At 36.2% G+C, this 25,756-nt stretch overlaps 1 protein-coding gene across 1 annotated transcript in view; it reads left to right on the forward strand.

The window, feature by feature from the left end:
- The window catches only part of PRKAR2A (protein kinase cAMP-dependent type II regulatory subunit alpha), a 66,910-nt gene that overhangs the window by 10,933 nt on the left and 30,221 nt on the right, over positions 1 to 25,756 (forward strand). The window contains exon 2 of the mRNA XM_033009303.2: positions 14,220 to 14,255. Within this exon, the coding sequence (XP_032865194.2) occupies positions 14,220 to 14,255 (36 nt within the window). The remainder of the gene's footprint in view (positions 1 to 14,219; positions 14,256 to 25,756) is intronic.

Below are 25,756 nucleotides of genomic sequence, written 5' to 3' on the forward strand. Positions count from 1 at the left end.
TGTGCCACCCCTCAGACCACCGGCTGTCATCCTCCCTTGGAGCTGAGGCTGTGCTACCTGCTGGGTGGTGTGGAAGGGCTGGGTGCAATTCATATTTTGTCGTCTCCCTAGTAAAGCACCAGACAAGAAAATGAACATGAATTGTAGTCAGTTGTGCTCATACAGAGGATCCTGTACCCTAGAGATGAGGGGAAGCAAGGCAGAAAACCTGGTGTTCAGCACTGTGATTCTGAAGCTACTACTACAGGATAAAATCCTGTAAATCCTGTGTACCTCTTCTATTAATTTTTTTATTTTTTGTAATTAACTGGAAAACTAGTAACTTCGGTTGGCAGTATATCTAGAACTTTTTATTATCAACTGACCAAGGTTTTCTGGCTTTGGTTATTAAAAAAGGTGATATAATGCATGATACAATTTTTTTTCTTCAACTGTGGGGGTGTTTTGTTTTGTTTTTTTGTGTTTTTTTTTGTTTTTTTGAACATATCACATATGGAGACACTAGTTCTTTGAATACACTTTTTTTATTTCACAAATCAACAACACATCATTGGTGTTTTTTTAAGCACCTGATTAAAAAAAACCCTGTTAAAATTGGACTTCAAGAAGAACCGAGACAGCTCTTTAAATAGATGATCTTTTGAGAACAACCGGTTTGAGAAAGGTTATTCACGAACTGTTCAGGCAAGAATCAGGCTTCAGTGGTGATTACGTATACAGGATAGAGTGCTAAGGAAAGGATGCAGATGTTACCGTGGATGATCAACTGATAGTAGATGCCTTTTGTGACACTGGCTAAGAGGCTCATAGATCTGTTGAGGTTTGTCCAGGATGTGGATGCTTGTTGGCTTCTATATGGTATTATTAGAACAAAGATTGGTTTAGTATATTGCAGTAGGGTTGTTGCTGAAAATTTTTTAAAATGCCCAAGGAAGTGCTCAGTTTGCAAATATGGAGGATTTGCTCCTGGTAAGAAATTGTAGAAGCCCAGGCTATTTTTCAGCCTCTTCTCTTCATCCTTTTCTCCCCTTCCCCCTTTAAAAAACCAGCCAAACAATTTAAACCCCAACAGCCCAAAACATACACAGTAGCTCTGTCAAAATTTATAGTCACCTGCCTGGAAAAAGGATGTCTGAAACCAGAGCATCTATCTGCAAATGAAGTTTACTTCTATTTGCGTTCTTGCCTTTGGAACTTAAACTGGAAGCAAAGTATGAGTTTTAATGAGCTGCTAGAGCATCTTTATGGAAATGTAGAGTGGTCGAGGTTGGAAGGGACCTCTGGAGGTCATGTCCAACCCCCGTGGTTAAGCAGGGCTGCTTAGAGTGGTTTTCAAGGACCATGTCCAAATGTCTTAAATATCCCAAAAGAATGAAATACCAGAACCTCTCTGGGCAACCTGTGTTGGTGCTTGGTCACCCTCACTGTGAAAAAGTGTTTCATCATGTTCAGATGGACCCTCCTGTGTTTCAGTCTGTGCCCATTAGCTCTTGTCCTGTCACTGGGCACCAGTCCCAGCTCTTTCAGCCTGTCCTCATTCAAGAGATCCTCTAGTCCCTTCCTCATCTTTGTGGTACTTTGCTGGACTCTCTCCGGTATGTCCATGTGTCTCTTGTACTGGGGAGCCTGGAACTGGACACAGTACTCCTCCAGATGTGACCTTACCAGGGCTGAGTAGAAGGGAACAACCACCTCCCTCAACCTGGCACCATGCAGCCCCGGATACCATGAAACTAGTTTGTCTTGCCTTGTGCATATAACTGTACTTATGCCCTGAATTTAAATGTGGATGTGTGAGATTAGACTCTGAATCAGCTTGAAGTGGTGCTTGATGCTGGTGTTTCTAATTGAAATTCCTCTTGCTCTTTTGTACAGATCAAGTGAGATGACAGCACAACCCATTGCAGCTTTGTCTTATGTAAAAATGTGCTATATTTCATCATCCAAATCAGTAATCACAGTAAGAGTTGGTAATGAAATTAGAAGTGACCCAACCAAAGAACCGTGGGCTTTTACATGCCTCCTGATTTAGCTGTAGGCTGCTATTTTAAAATCCTACCTAGGTACCCTTAATTATACAATTGTGAGCTCAGGTTGACCTGGCAAGTATAGCTGTGTAACGTCTGTGCTGGGTATATAAAACACCATGCTCTGTCGCTGTTGCTGGTTGTTTCTGCTGAGCTTCAAATCTTCTCTTCCATATTTTTCTCCTAAATTGCTCTCTTTTGTAGAGGTAGTTCAGTTATAGTTGTTTCCGTCTGTCACATGAGATACAGTACCTGACTGTGAGAGTGACTCCAATCTGTTTTATCTGAGACTGTAAATAGCTAAGAGGCAAAAGGAAAAGCTTCTTATACTGCATTTCATCTGTAACTGCCCACGTTTATTCTTCCTTTCTGTTCTAGTGCAAATTTGAGCAGACCAGCTGTGTACCACTGATGAAAAAGCTAAGACCAGCCCTTTTTTTCCTTTGCACTGAAACAGATTGGAAGTGCTGCTACAGTCAGTGGTCAACAGTTGGCTCGTTGCATGTTCAAGCTTGGGACTGAAGCCTTGTTCTGTCCTCTGTGTTTTTCTGTTTGTTCCCCTTCCACCATAATGTGTTCTGAAATGGTGGCATATGTACATGTACAGGCTTGAGACTGACCAAGTGTGTATGCCCTGAGCACAAACAGTTGCCTCTTCCCCTTCTTTGTAATTCACTTATTTGTGTTGGAAGCTGTACTGGAGCTAAGCAGTATCTGTTAAGCCAATTAGTTTATCAAAGACGGGCACTAGAGTTGGAGCAGTTGGATCATGATGACTTTCTGTACTGATGTTGCCTCTAGTTATGTAAGTATTTTTATGGCAACATATCTATGTCTTAATGAGCTATAGTCTTGAAGTTTTGTTAGATTTGTGAAAAAGTTTTTGTTATGATACTGTGGCAAAGATAGAGGAAGACAAATTTTCCAAGAAAATGTTTATTTAATAAGAGCGACACTTGATTTTCATTAGAGTTCGATGTCACTTTTACCTACTGATAAGAATTAAATAACTTGCAACATGTATAAGATCAGTTGGGCAGTGTGACAACTACTTGTTTGTATTGGACAGATAACTTTGTGTGTATGCATGTATATATATATCTATACACACACACACACACTTTTCTTTAGATAGATTGCTGATCACTGCCTCATTTGTCAGAATTTTACAGAAGAGTACAAGCTGACAATACATAGATGATTGTGAAAATGTAATTTTATGTTACCATGGTTTGGCAGGGATTTGAAGCAAATAATGATGCTATTAACTCAGTGTTGATTTTTTCTTAAAAGAAAGTAACTACTGTTCATTCTAGAATAATTACTCTGACATTGTAGGAAAGTGTCTTAAATCACTGAGCGCACTTGTTAATTGAATTCTTTTATTCAGGTGCTCCTACATGCTTAGCAATGCTTGAATGTTAGATTTTTATAAATGCATCAAGCTTCACTACACAATTTCAGTTGCACTGAAGTTCAGTTTTCTCTGTCCTCTTTTGCGTACAAGTTAGATTTGCTTAAATATCTATCACAATGAAAGATGTGAGTGTTCAGTTGTATTAATTTGTTGTCTCTCTTTGAAAATTATGTCTGAATATAAAGAATATTTTGCTTATAAGTAGTTTAAGGTACTAGTAAACTATATTGGGTATGGATGGCATTGTAAAACTGTTTCATGATAGTAAATATTTGATTTTTCAAGATACCTTTTATGTCCTGATACTGCATTATTTAAAGACACTATCAGTCTCAGTAGGACTTTATAATAAGCCTGCCAAGCAGCTGCCAAGTGCAGATAGCCAACATTTACATTCAGTGTTGTGTGATGGTAGCTGTGACATGATTCCAATTAAAAGCTTGGTCTGCACACTGCAGATGTCTTCTGAATATTAATGTGTACTACAGGCAGAGCAGATGGAATCTCTTTAAAATACAATGCAGTGAATGTAAAATTAAGGTTGGGTTTCTGGTGAAAACTGAGAAGCAGGCAAAATTTTTTCTTCTTTGTTTTTCGTTGCTAAACCACAAGAATATCTGTGTATCATCATCATCTTCCTTTGCATATAGGAGCAGATCAACTTTTCATTATACATCCAAATAAACACACGGCATTATGCCTTACTGAAGTTGTCTTAAATGCCACATATACCTAGAAAAATATTAGGAATGCATACAACATTTGCTGTGCCTTAAAATATATCTCTGCCTAAAGGACAGATATGAGGCAATAGATGGTAGTTGAAATGTAGGATGTCTGAGTTATGCGAGGAATTGTTCTCTGAGAAAAGCTGTGTAAAAGTGCATATTTATAGGTGCGTGTATTTAACTGGGATTTGAAGAGGTGTATTAGGAAAAGTTCATCCTGTATAGGAGAGGTAGTATAAAACTGGGAAATGGAGAATGAGAGGAACATCAGTGATGCACTGCAATGTAGCTTGTTGCAACCTCAAAGTTAGCTGTCAGAAAACAGCAATCCAGCTGTGAAAGTGTGTGGATTAACTAAAGTATTAGCAGTCCTTGAGATATATTCCTACTACCAAGGCTTTACTCCATATTTAAAGCTTTAGAAATAACAGGGTAATCATGGTATTGAAACAAAGTAGAGAGGTTTCTATGTGAGTGGGAATTATAACTTCCCTCTTTGCTACTGCGTTCATCTTACCCTCTCAGGCAGAATGCAGGTGTGCAAGGAGGGCGTGAGTGGTTGGGTACAGGGGAAAGAGGTTATAGAAACGGTAGTGACAGGAGGTGCAAAATATCCAAGTCCAGTACACTGTTAAGCTCGATAGTGTTATTTCCATAGCTGTGACATACCTGTCTCCCACCCTTCTCATACGTATTTTACAATAGCTTATACCTGAGGCTGTGTAAACACTAAAGCCAGTGCCAGTGATAGCATTTTCTTCTTCATCCATATTACTTTAACAAAGATTTTTATGTTTGGCTATTGTAGTTACATTGGCTCACTAATATTTCTCTCAGAGTTACTGGCCTAGCTGCCAAGAAGAGGTTCCTGGCTTCAGCAAGGTTACTTAAGTGATACATGCGTGCTTTTAGAGAAGTTGGCTGTGTGCTATTCCTGAGGAAAATACTCATTTGATAAGAGTGTTACCACAGTGAGACTGAGAGCAGAATTGCCCATGTGGTTTGGGGGAGGACAGCAGTGACCAGGTTACTGTCAGAGTGAGGAAGAGCTGTGTCTGGACCTACTCAAGCTGGTTTTGATGGTGATGTCCCAGACCACAGGTGTGGGTGTCATTTCCCTTAGAAGGGAGCCTAGAAATTGCCAGGTGAATCTGACTTACCTGTCATGAGAGGCCTTCAGTGGGTTGTTGCTCACATTAAAGCTTTCGTAATAATGCTTAATGCGTTCAATTGTTTAGGATAATAGTGGGACTTATAATTAGGCTTCTGAAAATGGAAAAACAAGTCATTTTGGCTGACTTCAGTGACAGGTCAGGAGGAGTGACTGAGACTGTGCTCTTTAGGCAGTGACTTATGTACCTTATACTTAGCAGTGTCTTTGTGCTGTGATATAATGCAAATTTAGTAATAGTGAAATGTGTAAAAATTTGTCTCAGGTTTATGTGGTTTTTTTTTTGTTTGTTTTAGCTTTATTCACATTGCATTCACCTGTATACAGTTCATTAATCTGTGGAAAGAGATTTATGCATGAGGTGCAGTTGGAAATAATAAAAATGGAGTAGCTTACTAGACGTAGTTAAATGACATTTTTTTTGTGACCCATTTAGAAATTATCTCCAGGATTTCCAGGTATGTTTGTTGAAACTCAGCTTTCTAGACAAGCCAAAAGATGTTTAAGTGTTGTTAATTTGTAACAGAGCAATGACTCTGCACTTTATAACCAATCAGAGGGTAAAAATCTGACCAAAAGTCTTCAGGGTTTGATGTTTTAAAATAGATGAAGATGTGAAGTTGTTTGCTCAGTGTCTCAGAAATCAAAGCCATAGTAAAAAAATTAGTTGAAATGTGAAAGTGTTGCTTTAAAAGGACTGGACTTGTCAAACGTTGCTTTAAACAGCGCAACTGAACTTTCTACCAAAAATATTTCAGACAAAATTTGTCATCATTACATTTCAAAGACCTGAAATACCCTGAACTATTAATTCCCACCTACACCACCCCCCCACCCCCCAATATCTATGATTTTTGGTGGATGATATCTGGTAAATAAAGAGGTGAAGTTTGAAAGCAGGACTGGTAAGATTGAAGGGAAGAGTCAAGAGACTTTGCCACTGCACCTAGACATGAGGGTGACTTACTGATTAGGAAATGCCTTGTGGTTCCCCAGGTAAGATGCAGCTATCTTTCCCTGTATGAAGCATTTATTTTAAGAAAACTTGCAGTTATTTCTCCTTGATGCGATGTTTCTGTTACTCTGTAACCTGATACTCATCTTTGATGCTTTCTGGCTTTCTCATTGTCAGAGAATCCCTATGAAAGTCACTTCCAAGTATGTTCAGGATCTTTTACTTTTTATCATCTACTTAATGTTTGGTTTGTAAACCTAATATCATTCTGGCTCTTAAAACTTTTGTGATACTACTAATGTGACTCCTTTGCTTCCTTACCTTTTAAGTGCTTTCATCTTTAGGCTTGCTCCTAAAGGCCAAGCAAATTTCCCTTTTTCACTTACTGTGTCTTGCTTTGCTGTACCCTCCAGTGTTTTGCCTCTTCTGACAATACTTTGAAGGTTTGTCAGTTGCTTGTTAACTCTTCTCATTCTTTGCAGCATCCTTTTATGTGCAGTATATAATTTTGTCTTTCTAATCCTTGAAAAAATTCCTAAATCTTTAATTTTAGTCTCTGACAATATCTACTGTAGTATCAGCATATGGTTATATCTTTAATCACTGTAAAATGTGCCCTTTCAGCTGAGATAGTACTTTAGCACTGGGAATTTGTCTAATTCATGTCTGTACAGCAAGTGCATGCCTTATTGCTATCTCTTTGATCTTCATAATATAGATCACTCTCATAAAAAAATCAACGCCAAAAAAAAAATGCGCTGTGTTTGGCTAGATCTCTGAGACATGTCAGCAAGAAATAGGAGAGGGCTGTGTGGGTCATGCCATTGCAGTGTCAGATAATACGAAGTGCTGCTTGATAGGTGTTCGTTCTCCTGTGCTTAGGCTTCAGTCAGGCTGTATGAACTCCTGAATTCTGAGAGCAGGGTTCATTGCATAACAGTCATGGTCCTTTTTTGTGTTGAATTAATATTTGCTGAGAAACATAATCAAAATAGTACCATTTATGAGTATTCAAATTCAGTCATGGAATGAGAATAGTGAGTGTGAGATACATTTTTCTAAAGTGTCTTTAATTTAAAAACAAACAAACATACAAACAAAAATCTTAACATCTTAGTCAAGAAATGCTATTATAACCAAAGGTTCACCCAAATTATTTTCAGTCAAGTAAAGATTTATCTTTCTTCAATTTATCAGCTGTTTAAAGTCTGTCCATTCCAGACTGCGTATTAATATTTCTTGTCTATAAAAAATGAAAAAAGAGCCAACCCAAACTAGCACAACAGCTTTAATAGCTTCGTAAAACATTTTTTTTTTTTTTTTTTTAACTGACATAGATGCCTTGCTTGTTGACTCAACTTTTCCCCTCGGTAGTAGTTACTACATTCTTTATATCAGAGGGGTTCTAAAAAATTCTAAAAGCAAGGATCGGGAGAGATGGGGTTTCCAGATAGCGTTTTTCCATTTTGTGTCAGTAATTTTAAAATCTAAATTAAAGAATCTATTAAATTGAAGAGCAGGATGTGTTGCTACTTTGTTTTTATATTTTATTATCTTTCACTACTGATGAGAGCTACTTTTCAGTACTGGGTATAAAAAGGTATCTGTGCCGCTAGTATTTGTCCTGCAGCAGAGAGAAAACCAGTGTATTATAATAATGTAATTTTTGTTACTGTTTTCCAACTTAATAGATGTAGAAGTGTCTTACAGAAAAGTGTGTTTGTGTACATAAACAATTCTGGACCACGGTTCCATTTGTCTGCCCTTTTTTTTTAATTAATGTTCCGTGCTCCCTCTGTTCATCCTCTGAAAGCTCGCCTCCTCCCTAGTATTCCCTGACATTTTGTCTTCCTCCAGATATCTGGCATACTTCAGCAGACACCATCAGAATCTCTCCTGCTTGTCTCTAACCAAGTTCTGAGTTTCCATCATCTTTTGTGAGGGGAGAATAGAAGGAAGAAAAAATTGGTACCTGTAAACTCTTGTCCATTTCTGTTTGTTTTGCTTTTCTGAAAGAAATGTTGACATGTGAACTGGTAGGTTTCCAGAACTGCCTCTGGAAAAATTGTAGTCGTTTGTAGCACCACTCATGCTCCCCACCTTACCAAGCAGAGATGTGAAAGGGGTAAGTGGAATTTGCCACTGTCCAGCCGGGACATCCTGAAGGAAATCATGGATACATAACTTTTATATTAGTAGTAGTCACAGGGAACCCCATTATTTTACTTACTTGTTGAAAAAGAAGCTCAGATTTGCATTTATTAAAATATGATTGCATATCTGATGATGAAAGTCTTGTTTCTGCTACAGCGTTATTTTTTAATTACTAGAAATCCTAAAAAGTTGATACTTGAATCTTTAAATTTTCTCACAGTTGCGATGGTTCATATTTATGTAAGTCCATTAACATCTTGGTGTGTAGAAAAACAGTTTGACAGCTTTAGTCTCGCACTTCCTTATCGTAACTTGATACAACATTCCATAGAGACAGTCACACCTCAGATTTATACCCTACTCTGCTTCTGGTATTTCAGCTTTAATGGTTTACAGTGTCAGCTCACATGTTGCTTGGATAATCTTAATTGACTTGTTAAATAAGAAGGGTTTACATTCTGTTTTTCTTTTTGTCTTTGTTCATATAGGATGATTTTGTGCCATGATTTGATGGGATAGTCTGGAAATCACTGATTTCCACTAATTTGTTTTAATAAAGCTGGTATTTTATGCCTATGCTCATTGAATTCCCAGTACTATACTACTGAATTATGGAACCTCATAGAAACTTTGTTCCATCTTTCATCAGGAAATCTTCAGAAAATTGTTGAATTGATTAGTGTGTTACATGGAAGACCTGTATTAAACTTTTACATGCACAATAGCTTAACTTAGTCTGTTGCTATAAATTGCATCGTATCAGAAACAATCAGCATGTGGGGATATTTTTACCCCAGTTCTAATTAGGAAGTGTTCAAGGTATCCAGTACAGGATGGTAACATCTAGTACTCTGATGTCTTGACTGGAATGCCAATTCATCGTTTGTCCCTGAGTTTTTTTCCTGTGACCCAGAACTGATCTTTTGGGTTTTATTTATCCTTTCTGCAAGAATGTAATGTTCTTAATATGTGTAAGAAGAGGATAGCAATAGCTGGGAGAATTATTGTTGTAATATTTCTGTTCATTTCAAGCTTTAGCATCTTCTGTAACTGTACAATGCTTATGAGTAGTATAGAGAAATAACTTAAACTATTATGGTAGTAACATAACTTTTAAAAAGCTTGCTGGTGTTTTTTACCTGTCGTTTTAGTACACTGACAAAGAAGGGATCCCATGTGCTGTAGGAAAAATATTCTTTTAGATTTGATTTGTAAAGGTGGAAAGCTATTTTACTGTCATGTGTTTGGCCTAAATACTTTAAATTATTGGTTTGGTTTTGAAAACGGGTAAAAAAAGTCAATATCCATGTCCTTTTTCTTTTATATACTTTTTAATCTATGGGGCTGAGTTTAAAATCTGCCTGTAACCGTAGTCAGAACCCTTGTAAGTTAAGCATGGTGAGCCAAAATCTAGTATGAGGTATTTCAAAGAAAATCTCAGTGCCAAATCAAACTGAAGAATATTGGAGAAATCTCTGTTTTTTCACTTTTGGAAAGTATGTAAAAAAATGTAGAAAAAAATATATGTTTGAGGTCAGTCATCACATACCGGTGTCTGTTTCTGAAATATAGATCCCCAATTTTTCAAGTGAGAAAACCTAATTGAGTGGAGCCACTAACAAGTGGTACTATAACTGCATGGCAGTAGTGCTGTTTGATATAAGGTACATTTATGAATTTAACTTAGGGAATGTACAGCCCTGATTTATTTATGCACATGATTCAAGTATTTTTTTATTAAATAAATGGAATGACATACTTCTACTTTGAGGAAGAAAGGATGTGCAGTCTTTTATTAGCAAATATGTACATGACTAATTTTTGCAGAGTTAGGTGACTGAAGGTGGTATAAAATGTTTTTGAAATTGGGAAGCGGAGCGGCTTTATGGCATTGTTTCTTCTTTGAGTGCTTATGATATGTTTGTGGCATTCATATATGTATGAATGAATGCCCACTATTTTGGTAGTAGTTTTTTGTTTGTCTGTCTGTTTTTACTTTTTTGTTTTTTCCCAGTGCAGGAAAGGGAGAATGGTGACTGAGGTTAAGTGATACTGACATTGAGTTGATAACTACTTATTAAAAAGTACTTGATTTCGGTTAGAGAACTGACTGGTTCTAGAAACTGCAATTGTGAATAAAAAAGAATCTTACAGCCAGAAACATGTAACTTTTTTCCATCTGAAACAGCGCCTGTTAAGTGTTCCTATGTAGTGCTTAATTCAGTCTTTGCCTCAGGACAGTGTGGAAAATACACATATGTTCAGCAGATATTTCTGATGAACAGTGGAGTAGGATTGCTGTCCTGAGTCAGTTCTGGCAAAACCGTGGAATGCACAACATCGTCTGCCTTTCCACTGCTGGTGTCACTTGCCTTTGGCTGCCAGGGAGGAAATTGGGCTGTTTTGGTCTCTTCTGGTACAATGGTTTAATTTACCTCAGTTTTTGTTGTGTTTACCCAATTACTGGTTGTTGGCTCCCATGAGCCAAGTAAAAGCAGGGACTATGCCAAAGGTACGAGACGTTTTGAACTTGCATACTACTGCACCTGAGGTTTTGACATAATGGAGAGTTTGCAATGCAAAATCTTTTAATCTCATTATAATTTCTGCAATTATTGTATAACTGACCTGAGACATGGCCCATTAGTGTGCAGGAGGGGAATCCTAAATGGAGGTACAAAAAAAAAAAAAGTTTCCAGTTTCAAAGCAGCAATTTCTTTTTATCATTGAAAATACCAGCTCTACTGAGTGATACCAGGCTGGTGTGCTGGATTCACTTTTGTTCTTGTTACAGTGTAGGCAGAGTTTTGCTCTAATGGCTGTGGTAGAGTAAGAGGTTACTATTAGTGCATCTGTCACTATTGCTTTAAATTAGATGCCCTTCAGTGTTCAGTCTAGGAAATAGGCTGGGTTAACTGTAAATGTATTCCCTTCCGACCTTAATTTTTTGGAATCTGTCCACAGACTAATCTAGGTGTATGTAGGTCCTTCAGTTGTTCTCTCAGCAGTCCTTGATGCAAGGCTTTTCTCCATGTACTTCTAATTACAAAACACAAGGATGCCACAGGAGTGGCTATACTGTCTATGCAGTACTGAAAATCATAAACAAAGAGAGCTTTTCTTTGGTAAGCCAGAACAAAAGAAAATGCTAATCTTCTGTAGTAGGAAATGTTAGATTTTATCTTTTTAGCATTTAAATAGTCATCTTCTGACAACATATAAAGTGAACCTGAAATTTTATACATGTTAAAACTGTCACTGGTGTAAGAAAAGCAAACTATCATTTTAATCTTAAAAGCTTTGTGGGGGCAGAATAATAGTGCTCTCTTAACTGCCCTTAAAAGGTTATGTTTTTTTTCTTGTTTTTAGCACTGTGGAAAACTTGATAATGTTATGATGACACTGAATCCTGCTATGGGATAAAATAATCAAGATTCTAAAACAAGCCATAATCTTTGAAAAGTGGATATTTTTCTGTGGTACCCAAAGTATGTCAAAGTTTACTGTAGTATATTAATTCTGTTCAAAGATGTTAAAATGTTGTTCTTAAACATGAGTAAGAAATGGGTGTAATAGTCAAAAGGTGGAGAAGAAAGTCTGCATGTGCAAGACAGTGCCTGAAATAATGTATTTACTTAGTGTTGATTAAAAGTATCTGAATCTGTATATGAGACTAGTTAAGCATTTGATTGAAATTTTTATGACCTGGATGAGGTGCTTTTACTCTAGACTTATCAAATTATGTTTCTAATTTAGTATTTTTCTTGTAATAAATCACTTTGTAGCAGGAACAGAACTAGTTGGTTCTGGTCCTCTTGTTCTTCAGTATCTTAGAACTGGTAGGCATTTGTGTGTCTCTAGATAAGTAGTGAGTTTTCCTGTTTCTTAAGGTCCAAATCCGCTTGCCGACTTTGAGTAGTTACTCAGTTAAACTAACTTAATAAACTAGAGCTAAGAATGAATGTACTGTTTCAGAGCAAATTAATGTCTAGAGCAGTATTCTGTCACCACCGATGGCCACAGGCAGGCCCCCATGGAAGAGTTAAGAACAGTGCAAAATGTATGAACATTTCCAGTTCAGGAAGTTGCATGAGTTTTAATAAACCAGAATGGATGTCTGTTCCAGATGTCTGTCTTACCCCCTTAAGGTGATACAAATTTCTTGCATCCATGGTGTCTCTTGACAAGTGAAATTTATGCTGCCCCTATCTGCAGGAAGGCTTGCTGCTGTCAAAAACTGCTTAAAGGTTTGAAAATGAAGTTTCTTGAAATCTCAGGTTTACCATTCAGTGTTTTTGACCCTATCGAAGCTTGATGTATGAAACACCGTGTCAGTGTTATGTTTATAAGGATTATGCTGTGTTACAGAAGTTTAGGTCTCTATTTAAACTTTTCAGGATAATCTTGCTTTTAATACTTAGCTTTTTCTTAATCTGAGCATTGTCACCTTGTCGATAGATTTGGCTGAAAACTATGGAGTTTGCCTGATTATTTCCCCCCCCCAACCCCTTCTTTCTTCTAATTTCCTTTATCACTATAAAAGAATACACGGTAATTTTGGACTTGTTTTTCTGGTATTGTTCTCAGTTACGTGTTTTAATATAGACATAGGGTGGTTGTAAATGTTCAAAAGGAGTTGAGTTCTTGTGTATTTGCTAAGAAAGCATCATTCTTCATATTCTGGTGGTGCTGAGATACTCAAAAGTTTCTAACTTCTAAGAAACAATGTCATCATTAAGATTTTAGTAGCGTGTATTTAATAAACCTGCCTCTGTGGTACACATGCTTTGATGTGGTATAAAGGCTCATCTAATTCTTAAATGTTTAAAGAATGGCATAGAAAGGTCACTGGATATATCAGGAAAAGTATAATTATCAGTTGAGGGGAAGAGGAATGCGAAAGCATGAAGCATTTGTAATAAAATTACTTTGGTGGTTAGTGGTGAAGGGGAGCACAGTATTTTGGTTTTGTTCTGGGTGAAGTTGGTGGTTGTGTTGCAACTGAAGCAACTCACAAAGACAGTAACTTGGATACAGTGAAAGGGGGAAGGAATACTGTTTACTAAAAGTTGGTTTGATGTCAAAATGTATGTGAATAGTGAAAGTCAGGAAGTTCATCCCAAATTAGAGGCAAAACTTATATACCTTGTATACCTAACAACATGAACAATGAAGCAATGGATCCTCCATCTCGGAATTTTTCAATTTAAAAATGTGTGTCATTATGGAAGATAGCCTTGGTCAAGGATAGATAATTGGAGTTAGTATGGGAGCACTGCCTGAAGAGTTACGTGGTTTGTGTTGTGTAGGAATATAGAACTTAGCTACTAAGTTCCGTCAGGTTTTGGTTCGTGTTACGTAGGTATAGCTAACTTAAAGTGCTTGAATGTTTTGTAATAATGTTGAGAGGTATATTTTTTTCAGAACTGGATGAAAAAACCCCAAAACTGCTTGCCTCTCATCTTAGCATGCAATGGCCGTCTGGAATATCAAGTTTTAACTTTGAATAAGCACTTGCTGGCAAGTGGGTGGATGAAAGCTTTATATTGAAGTGTGGGTTTTTTGTTTTTTTTTTTTTTTTTTTTTTTTTTTTTCCTGTGTTTTTTTTTTTGTGTGTGTTTTTTTTGGTTTGGGTTTTTTTTTTTGTTTGTTTTAAGAGATTTGTAAGAGATTTGTGCAGTAAAAATGTATCCTGATTATTCTAGATGATGGCTTTGAGTTTGTAATAATAAATAACATTTGTAATTTTGATTTGTTTGTTTTGCAGCTCCAGTTGTTAACCGATACAACAGAAGAGTATCAGGTATGATTTTCTTTTAAGAATGTAATATTTCTGAAAAAGTTTTGAAATGTGCATTTGACTGAAGGAGTTACATTAAAAATTACCGTACTCTTCATTACAGCTTTATTTCTCATGCTTCTTGGAGTATTTTCATTTGAAATAATGAGAATTTTTTCTTAATTCACAGTAGAAACCACTGGGTGATACATTGAGAGTAGTTTAGAAGAGTCCTGTGGGTGGTCAAAAGTTTTTGAAGCAACTTCAGCAGCTGTAATAATTCTGTCCAGAAAAACTTCCCAGAACTTTTATGCAATGTAATAACTATGGCAAAGGCTTGCTTTGCAATCGAGAAAGTGGCAGCTTCTTTCTGCTGGAACATATCTCCCAATCTTCCATGGTGCTAAGAATTTTATCTCTGGTTCGAATACAGAAATATGTGGAGTGGGAGGTGTCCCACCTTTGTGTTGTTTCAGCCCCTTGGTTGTGCAACTGGTATTTAAAGTTGTTGGATTTGTAGCTGTTCACTTGTTCTGGAGATGCAAATTATACTTCTTTGTTTGTTTTCTATCTTAACCAATATCAAATGCTTTAATATGTAGCTGTTATTCCCAACAAATTATTTTTAAAGTTGTTCTTGAACAGTACCATGTGAACAAAATGTTACACGTAGATGAGAAGATACATTTTTTTTTTTTTTTATTCGAGGTGCAGTGTAGATTGTTTTGCATATGTTACTTTTTTTTATTCAAATATTTAATTGTAACATTTAGCTGGTCTAAAAAGTCACTATGATTCTGATTTGAAATATGTCTTCATAAAAATGCCAATGTGTTCTGTGTTTTCTCTCTAGTTTTCAGTTAAAGTCTACTCTTTTTGTAACTTGTATGCATAATCTGTCACGTTCTTTGGTATGATAGATATGGTGGGTCATTGTTGATAATGTATATATGGTATATACAAATATGAGATAAATACATGTTTAATTTCATATGCAAAATGTCGTTATACCCATGTAGTTCCATTGCTTTACTGTTTACTTGGATATGACTAAGGGTATGGCTGTGTATTTATGCCAATACATATAAGTAGTTCTGAGTATAATGAGAACTTCATAATCAACAGTCAACAGTGCTGGTAGTTTTGGTATATTACTACATGAGAAATTTCAGCAACACAAAACTGTATTTTGAATTATAGATTTAGATATTCTGGTAGTAAATACTGGAAGTCATACATTGCAGAGTATCTTAATTTGGAGAGTCCCAAGACATTTTAATTTTTCTGCTAATTAAACTAATCCATCCTGGAGACTGCTGATGGAGTAAAATCTTACAAATGAGAAGTGAATACATCTCCATTTTAAATTTAAATAAAGGATGAATTACTCTTGAGGTTAAAAGTTGAACCTTAACCAAAGGGTAGTTGTAATCTTTTTGGATCTCCAGTACTGAAATGTAATACTGGTACTGAGCTACTCTTAGTTAAAAACAGGTTCTTTCATTGAAGGAGTCTAAAGGTTAATGTGAACAACTAAAGAGCAAATGTAAAATTGAATTGCTAACTTAGGCAATTAGATTAAGGAGGACTGTTTAGATGCTCAATAACACTACTGCTCCAAGAAGAGCTAGAATAATTGAGAGTTTAAAGTACATGTTAGAATTCTGATGGAGATAAACATTAACAGAACATGTATATTTTACTACTGTGTGTTAAATACTTTTCACAATTAGAAAGTGGAGAAAAAATATTTTTTTTATACGTACACTGTACAGGTCATGATCAGTGTGGAATTTGTTGAAATGCAAAAGAGCTGCAAACAGCATCCATGCATATACAAGGAGACCCCATTTTCCTTTTCTTGGCAGGAAAAGTTACAGAAACCTACTGAGTTGGGGAAGGGGTTGTTTGGTTGGTTGGGGTTTTTGCACTCCATACCTGCTGTGCCTGTCAAGAAGTTACCCAAACAGGAACAAGACCGGCAGGGTTCTCCTAGGTTATTGAATTCAGCCCCCTGCTGTATAGGCAACTGTGTTTTATAATGCCCTGCATAAAATTAGTGACTAATTTGTTGCGTTTGGTGCTCTGAAATTGATTTGATTTCCTTGTTAGATGTGTTAGGTTTTAGGAAACTTTTTTAATTCAGCAATTTTTATAAGATTTCTTACTTCTGTATAAACCAACAAATAACAATAAATAACAAACTAACATTGCAGTTTGGATTACTCAGTGTAATATCTGAATATATCTGTTTTTAACTAAGTAAGTAAAGCAGAACAAACCATAGAGAAAAGCTGACACACTTTTTTTTTTTTTTTTTTTTTTTGTAATTGCATTTAGTGTATTCTTTTCTTTTCTGGTTTTCTATTCAGAAGAATTTTCTGCTACTTCATGTTGAGGAGTAGCCTTGTGAGTCCCACTGGCTATTATCCTGTTTCCAGTGCAGTGTATATTTGTAAGGAGAGTAAAGAGCAGAGCTAAACTGTTTTCTGGTATCAAGATTTAAATGCACAAAATTGTAGACTTACAGTACTCTGGAAAAACAAAATAGGAGTATAATTTTAAAATTAACATTGGACATATTGAAGAAAATACTTAAAATTCAAGCAAGGATATTCTTTTAAGCATTTGGCTGTCTGGGGAATTGTGGAGTTGCTGTCATTGTTCATTAGATCAAGAATGAAAGTTAGAAAAAATACATTTCTAACTAAAGGAAGAGAAAGTAATTGCGTTATACATACAGTTTAGGACAGACTAATAATAGTTCTGGTAAACAATTCAACATGTTCTTGGAGACTAACAATTGTTTATGACCCTCTCTTACACATAGCAGTTACAGAATCTCTTTATCCTCAATATTAAATTTGGACTGTTTACTCCTGGTCAGTTGTGATTAGCTGCCTAAAGATAACAGGATAATCATGATTCCTTTGGTGCACTAATGCAAATTCTAAGAATACATAAACTCATAGAAAAAACCTGTTGTAATGATTACTGAATTTTCATTTAGGTGTTTATTTTTAGTTATGGAACATCTAAACCTGGGGCTCTTGACTGTACTGGGAAATATTTCTTTAATGATTGTAAATATTTAACTGTCATTCTTTAAGACTTACTCAAACTGTGAGTTTTCTGACATATGGCAAGAATTGGTCTGAAAGTTTATTTTTGTGCTTTTTGAAAAGTTTGAGCAAATTAGTTTACTTCTAGCTTATGCAGTACCTCAGTAAAGTATGTCAAGAAATCAGGACTTAAGAAATAGTAATCAATTAGAAAGGTCAAGCTGACCTTGTGTGTTAAAACATACCTTGTTTATATTCTTTTTGTTCAGAAGAAGAATGGATTTTATTTTTACATTTCTCAAAACATTGACCAAAAGTGATGATACTGCTTTCATATTCTGTAAGTCATAGTAGCACATTCTCACATATTAACTTCATCTTTCTCACCCTCTATTACTGGGAACATGGGGATTCATTCTACTCACTTATGCTCCCCATTTCTGCAGCGTGTGCTACTTACTCATCTCCTAGGCTGAAGTGTTCCCTGAGGGGGTGGGATAGTGTTGGCTTGCCTCGCATTAAACTCTTCCAAATGATTCGACAACTAAAAAGGCTCTGCAGGGAATCCCGTTTGCTTCTTGACCAGAGAAATATGGCTTTGTGTGCTGGTCAGAGATTCAGCCAGCAAAGCAGGGGTCCGTGGGTGGGATAGTGAGAAACTCCATAGACTGTGCAGGAGGGTCATTTGGAAAAAGGGTACTTGGTTAATCGTGTTAATGGAATTATTTATAGAAGTGCAGTGTGGTAAAGTAGCATTCCCTATGCTACTTTAGATAAACAGTTTTTTTCCAGGAAATGCTAGGAAGGAGAAAAAGAGATGAGAGCTTGATGTTCCCCCAGAAATTTATCTAATGAATAGATTATTTGTCTAGCATGTTTGGCCATGTAACATGTTGAGGTTCCATGGTATGTGCAGAAACCCTAAGCGCGTTGTGTTGGTCAGTTCTAATTTGTACATAAGCTGGTGGCTAACTTTGATTGAAATAACCCTCTGTTTACAAAATCATAAGCTATCCCTGTGTAGAAACTAAAAAGGAAAAAAAAGCAAGCCAACAAAAAACAATAAACCAACTCACCAACTTTAAAATCTCCTAGCTATAGGATGCCATAGACAGTAGTGCCATGGGCAATTTCAGTGCTAATTACCCAGTAGAACAGTCTTGCTGCTGCTTTAAGTGAATTGGCCATGTCTGAGCCTTCTGCTGGTGTGAGTAACTCATCTTACATGGCTTGCTGACTCAGTCTGACCAGGGTTGGTTTGGATGGCCTGAAAACCATACAGATTCCTTCCTCCCCAGAGTTGGACTGTGTTGAAATTCATACTTCCTTGATTACATTTCTAGATCATCCTCCAAGCATAGGGGTTCCTGACAAACTATTTTGTTAGTCACTTCCTTTTCTATAATGAATAGGCTGCAGAGAATACCAGTGAGTATCTCAGCCCTTGGTTAGTGACTAACAGGGAGCAGGGAGGTAGGAGCAATCAGTGATACCTCCTTTCTCAAGTGATAATATCAAAGCTATTTCAAAACTAGAGAGAAGAGACCATTGATATTTGTCCCACTATAACAACTGACACGTAACTTTGAAGAGGATTTTGCTCTTGGCAGTATGTGAATGAATGAAAGTTAATTGTGATTTTGGAATGAAGAGTGTGACGCCTACTACCGTCTCATTTGGGTAAAGTTTCTCCTCTTTTATTTTAGCGTGTTTCAGAAAAGTAAAGTTTTTCTGCTAGATTTTTATATTGCCATTTCTAGATACCTTTGATTCATTCCACAGAACTCCCACTCTCCAGCAGACTTGCTTACTTCTTTGTGGGATAGAAAAAAAATCTGACAAAATATTATACCCATACATGTGTGACAGAAGGTTTTAGTCGTATTTCTCCAATTATTTCTGTTTATCTGAGTGACCTGGTATAATTTATCTCTCTTGTGTGTTCCTGATAGGAATGAGATTACAGTTTTCATATTCCACCACTATATAAAGGGAATAATTGAGTTATATAATCTAGGGAAGCAATATATGATAGTTATTTCCTTAATATTTTTATACCAGCAAAGTAACATGACTGTCAGGATCAGTGACAGTTTTCATGTTAATATCAAAAGTAATCAAATGAACAAGACTTGTTTCAGTTAGTCTCTTTGGTAGGGCAGCTTTCAGCACAGACTCAGTGAAGTGAGAAGGATCAAATCAGTTGTCTCTGGAATCAGGTGCTAAGCCTTCTCCTAAGATATAATTGCTGAATGATGTTTATGTATGTAGAGGATAATTTTGTTTAAATGTTACTGAATCCTGTTTTCCTGTATATAGCAAATATTAACATTGACAATACTGATTCCAAACCCAACGTTTTCTCTTTTACTTCTCTTTAGCAATCTGATATGACAGCGTGGTTGGTGGTTGTTTTGTTTTTTCTCATCCATCTTCATACAAGACTTTTCACATGGTATTTTTAGAGGATGTAGGTATAGAATTTTATATTTGAATAATGTTTAAATCAATGTCCTCTGACAGTTTCTGGCTTCTTTCCTCATAAGATGAAATTCCGTAAAATCCCTGTGTGACTGTTGATTCTTCAAACTCTGGTTCTGCTCCATTTTGACAATGGGGGACTTCACCTTGAACTCTTAATTCTTCTGGCTCCTACCAAAGATGAGCAGTCATCTCACAAAACAGATACGTTGTTAAAGTCTGATACCTCTCTGGGCTTTCTAGTCAGATGCAACATTTTCTTCGCACCCTGGCAAGTTGAGATGTCAGGACATGATAATATTATGCATAGTAAAACCTTTTTAGTAGCTTTTAGCCTTTTAAAATGACGGCTTTTTTTTTTTTTTTTTTTTTTTCTATGAAAGCTTTTATATTAATTATTGCAATGCACCATGTTACTAATTGATAAAGAATATAGTTTTGGGATCCTGTTAAATTAGGACATCTAAATAGTACCAATGACTCAAGAAGGAACACTTTTTTTTGGGAAGCTGTTTTGAGTATTTTCTTTTGCAGAATACTATCTGCTACTTCAGTGATAAACCTTCACCAGTCCAAATCATGAAGGGAAGAAGACTGAGTGACTAACTTTCTCTGTGCTGTTCTCTTCACTTTCTACTTACTAGAGTATCTGATTGTCAGAGGATGACTTGAAAATCATGACCTGGTTTCTTTTTTTGCAGCTATTTAATGAATTTCTGTATTGATTATTCATTATCTTACAGAACTGATGGCATAATAACTTCTGCTGAAAGGTTTTCAGGAAGATGATAAATTGTAAGAGACTTCTGAATTAAAAAATTCATGTTTTTACAAATGCCACAAACAGCTTTCCTATTTCAACAACCTGATGCTTTCATCATTTTTTTGATATCCCTAATGATTGAAAAACTGATATCATAACTAGAGTGAAAATAGTTCATTTTGAAAAATGTTGATATGAGCAAAAGCCAAGTGTGTGGGATGACAGATGAAAGTGGTGATAAATTGTGTGGGTGCTCTCCTCTAAGAAAGTGCCTGAATCATTATTCATTAAACAGCAACAACCAAAAAAAAAAAAAGTTTGTTTTCTCTGTTTGCAATACTGGGAATTATTTAAAAATTCTTGGCATGTAATTGGCATTCAGTGAATAATGACATGCTTATTTTTGGAATTTAGCAGCCGTGACTTCACATTTACATGGATTTCACACTGTTGTGAATAATTCTGCTTGTAATTGCTAGATTTTTTATGACATAAAGAGAAATGCAACACTTGGTGAGCATCCTTATTTAAAACTTAGGTCAATGCAATATCTGGTCAGACAAATCTGATCCAGTCTACTCAATGCAAATATAAGTGCTACAGTGGAGTAGAATTAATTCAGTCTTCCTCTTTTTTTTTAAATTTTTATTTATTCTTTCTAAATAATTGTTAATGCTTATAGTGTTGCATAGCGATTACAAGTTGTTCATCTGAAGTCAGATATTTTAACTCAAATTAGTCCTTATTAATTGGGACAATAAGCACATTTATTAAGAAATTAATGAAGTAATGACTGGTTTTTCAAAAATATTCAGGTGGCAAAAGGTGCAGGTGACTAACTTTCATTAATTCTTTTACATGAAAGATCTTTAAAAAGCCTACATAAAGCTAATCCATATCTTTAGATGCATAAGCACTTATGATAGTATTAGCCTTCAGCTGATTTTTAAACAAAATTTAATTCTCTTTTTGATGGGTTGGAATTTAATTTTCTTTTTTTTTGTGGTGAGATGGAAAAGAGGAGAATTGTTTCCCCCCCTCCTTTTGTATTGAACCCAAGATGTTTAACATGTGAATTTAAGCCCAAATGAAAATATGCCCACATGGTTTGTTGTGCACAAGAAACTGAAGGCAAACACACTGGAGGAAATCTCAAAATGCATGTTACAATACAGCTAAAAAAGGCAATTTTATACTTAGTGCAGATATGGTGCTGTGATGTATATATATGGAGTGACCTTGAGAGTTAGATGTGCTTCGCGTTTTTCTTGTGAATATGCAAGGCAGCACTTTATCCCTTTTTTTATATAAACTTTTAGACAAAGTCATAGATGTTGTGCTCGTAGACTGATTGATACATTGATGACAAGTTTAGGTTGCTGTTATTTCACATTAAATGTGAAATGGATGGAATTGTTCATGTAGATCAGAAAAGTTTAAGCATACCTGGTTTAAATATGAAAGGATATCCCATGTATTTTCAGAAACTTCACTCAGTCATTTTTAACACCAGAACATCTTGATGCGACTGTGTGTACTCCAAATAATGCAAAGCTTTAGTCAGCATGCTAAGAAACTAGCTACAGGGAATATAATGCGTTTAAAGCAACCACAGTTAGGAATTGCTGTGAGCACTTTTATAGTGCTCTCATTTAAAGAGAGATTTAAATCAAAGCTTGACTTTGGAAGATGGCTTCTGCATGGGTATTTGGCTGCCTGAAGCACTTACCTGGTTCGGATTAGCGTGGCTGAATGTATGTTTTTCCCACGCCTCCAAAATTTGGGATAGGAAGGAGCGTAATCTTCTTAAACTCACTAATCTTCTGTAATGGAAAAACACAGAACTAAGTGGTTATCAATAAAGCACACAAGTTCTAACTGATGAAGTTCTGCCTAATATTAGTCTTTTGCCAGACTACTTCAGCTATGTATTTCCTGTAAATTAAATCCTTTTGTTCAGTGAGCCACTAAAGTCCAGAGTTGACTCATCCTGAAGATGAGTTGCATCAAGTCAAATAGTTATGCCTTCCCCATTACTAGCAATCACCAGGGCATCTGAGCTGCTCAGTAGCTGCCCAGAAATGGGGGTAGCTGCTGGGTTTTTATTGAAGGGATTGGATGGAAGGTTTCCACACTCCCTGTGTTGCCAAGACAGGGAGCAGTTGTTTCAAAGCACAGGGACCTGGAGGCTTCCACATCGTTGCTTTGCACATAATCCATTTGTGTCAAAGCCATGCTAGTTTTATATTGTTCCCTATCACTACCGGTAAACAGACATTACTCATTCCATTAGGGGTAATGTGATTTTTAATTTATTTGGATGTTCTCTAGGAATCTTTAAAAATCATATCGAAGTTGCCAAACCATTAATTTCAGAAACACCTTTAACACTTTGACATCCTTCAATTCTCTGTCATGACAGATGTCAGAAAGATATTTAGCAATGAAAATTACCTATATCTGCTCTGCTGTAACACACAAGTGCTTCAGTGCACTTTTTCCAAGGTGCTGGTAGTTCTTTTAAAATACTATGTGCCTTATTGCAGATACAGCAATCCACATATCAGAATTGCAAGTATAAAACCAAAAAATGCCTTGGTCTGGAAACTGAAAAATAATTTCTTATTTCTAGACTGGAAAAATACTTTTTCTGTTTTAGTCCTTAGCTAGATTATCTTATCTATCATTTGCAACTAAAAGCCTATAAGATACATGCAATTTTTCTGGAAGGTATATATTAGAGCAGTTTCTTGGAACTTGTGGTGTTTTGATGTAAACTGAATGTAAAATGAACATTCTCCATGCTGTTAACTGAGATAAAGTATCACTGTGTTTATCAGGCACATAAACATTATTGGTGCTTAATTTCTGGTTTTATCTGCCTTCCTTACGTAACCATTTAGAAATCTGGTAAGATTTATGTGATGGGCTAAACCAGAAGATCATTAAAGCAGAAGGCTTACTTCTACAATTGTGAATCTGGGTGCTCTGAAATAGTAGTAGCATCATGTTTTCCAGGAGACCTTTTTTATGGATGACTATCTCATCGGTAAGGCTCTCTTAGAAGGCTTGAACAAGGTCAGCAGCATGTTTATCCATTTCAGTCTTCTGATTTCTTAACTTGCAAGAATAAAGCTTGCTTCGTTTGAATTTCTCAGACTGCACTACACGGAATAATAATGTCTAACAATAAAATACCCTGCTACCATTTTAAGATTTTTATTTAACTGTATTAAAGGGAGTTGGAAACAGAAATAGCAAATTGTAAATTACTGTTTAAGATCAAAGGAGCAATATTTTGGCTTTGGTTGTTACCATGTGAGAGCTGTGAACTCCTTTGATACTGCCACATGGAAAGCTTGCTTAATTTTAATTAGTCCTCTATCGTGATGGAAAGCTTTTTGTTGTTTCTACTTTTCATTCAGACTTACCTTTTACTGCAAGGCCCAGAGCACACTAGTGTCTGATGGTATACTGGGCTCTACTGTTCTGAATAGAGACATGGAAGCCAAAAGTGCTAGGGGCCTTAGTTGTGATTCAGTTAGTAGATACTTTCTGTGAAACCAGGTAATCTTGTCCCTTGGCTTCTCCAGCTGTACAGGAGAAAGACTACTTGCAGGGTGCTCTATCTTCTCTCCAGAGTGCTTTTACGATAAGTCATCTGTAAATTGTAGAATTTAAAATTATCAAAAATTATAGTCTAGGAATTATGTAGAATTATTGGAGTGCATGCACAAATGTGTATTTAGACTATCTAGAAGCATTTCATTTGGTTATTTTTGCCACTGTTTTACTCTATGAAACAAATTAGCCTCATGCCTTTATTATGACTTTTCTCCAGCACCTGCCTTCTGTGAAGAGGGAGTGAATGACCCTCTAACCACTTGTGAGCACATAAAGTGGAGGGATAAGCTAAAGCACTTTGCATAACTAGTAGGTAAAGGCAGTAAGGAAAAGCTGTGCCTCTATATAATTAAACAGGCAACAGCACAGAGCAAATATAATGATAAACTGCTGTTGCTTTAATTAAAAAAAAGAAAAAAGAAAAAGGCAAATGTCATGCTCATCTGATTATACTGAAGAGGTAGGAGAAGAGCCTGAGATAATTCTAACCCCAGTCCTGTATTGGCACAAGTTTTTTGTTTTAATTACTCCTGAGTAGGAGGAGGATTTAAGTAAAGATATACAGGCTGAGGATTTCTTCTGGAGTTCCCCCCCCGCTGCAGTTTGCCTCTTACTTTGATAGGAAGTGCCTTTCCATAATAGATCCCAGGAGCAGGTTCTTAAGCATGCTGAGGAGCCTTTGGTGTATTATAATTTGTCTAGTGCTATATGCCCCTGCGATGTGTGGGATGGCTGTGGCAGCGCAGGGCCTGTCAGTTAATTTGGGGCAGTTTCCATGCTAGATACTGTGTGTTGCAGAAGGAGTTAACAACAAAACAAACCCTGAACAAAACCTGCCTAGTAGTAATAATTAAGTAGGAATGCATTGCATCATAAGTTAAAAGTGCTTTATGTTTGCCTTTAAAATCTAGCTGAAGCAGTATTGTCTGCGTGTAATGCTTGCCTTATATGTTTGGAAAGATATAAATCTAAAAGACTGTGATTATTTACTTTCCATTTATTGTTCTAGCTCTTTTATCATGAGAGTTCTCATTTGCCCCTAGGGAGATGTAATTTTAAATACTTTGCCAAATCTTCCTGTAGTGGAAAAAAAAAAATTAATTTGTGGCTGTGTCACTTTAATGGGTGTTCTGCTGTAATGCATTGTCTAAATTGTTTTACTCTGCCAATAAGACCTTTTAAATAAACTCTTTAAACTAGATGCTTATTAATCTATATGAATTTAGTGAATGTATTTGAAAACAAATGTACATATGGAAATAGTTGTCAACCAATTGTCATAATTTTAAAGGGCTTATTATATTGCCTGTACTTACAAATTTGGGAGAAAAGATGTCTGCACGTAGAGTTGGATTTCCTGCAAAGAAAAAGGCCACATTATCATAAAAGGTGACATTTATAATTGATTATGCAGTCTGTTCTGAACTCATGACTGAAATGTAGTATGAAGTAGGAGTGTGTGACACTGGCATTACAGTTTTATCACAAGCCATTGTCACTGGAACTGTTGCACGTCTGTCTTGATGGAAAGAAAAAAATCTGGAGGAGTATGATTCAGATAATACTACTGGAAAGTAGGTAGTCATATTGAGGGA

Source organism: Tyto alba, unplaced genomic scaffold (genome assembly GCF_018691265.1).
Source record: "Tyto alba isolate M040663 unplaced genomic scaffold, T.alba_DEE_v4.0 Super-Scaffold_3, whole genome shotgun sequence".
In the NCBI taxonomy this organism is placed as follows: domain Eukaryota; kingdom Metazoa; phylum Chordata; class Aves; order Strigiformes; family Tytonidae; genus Tyto; species Tyto alba.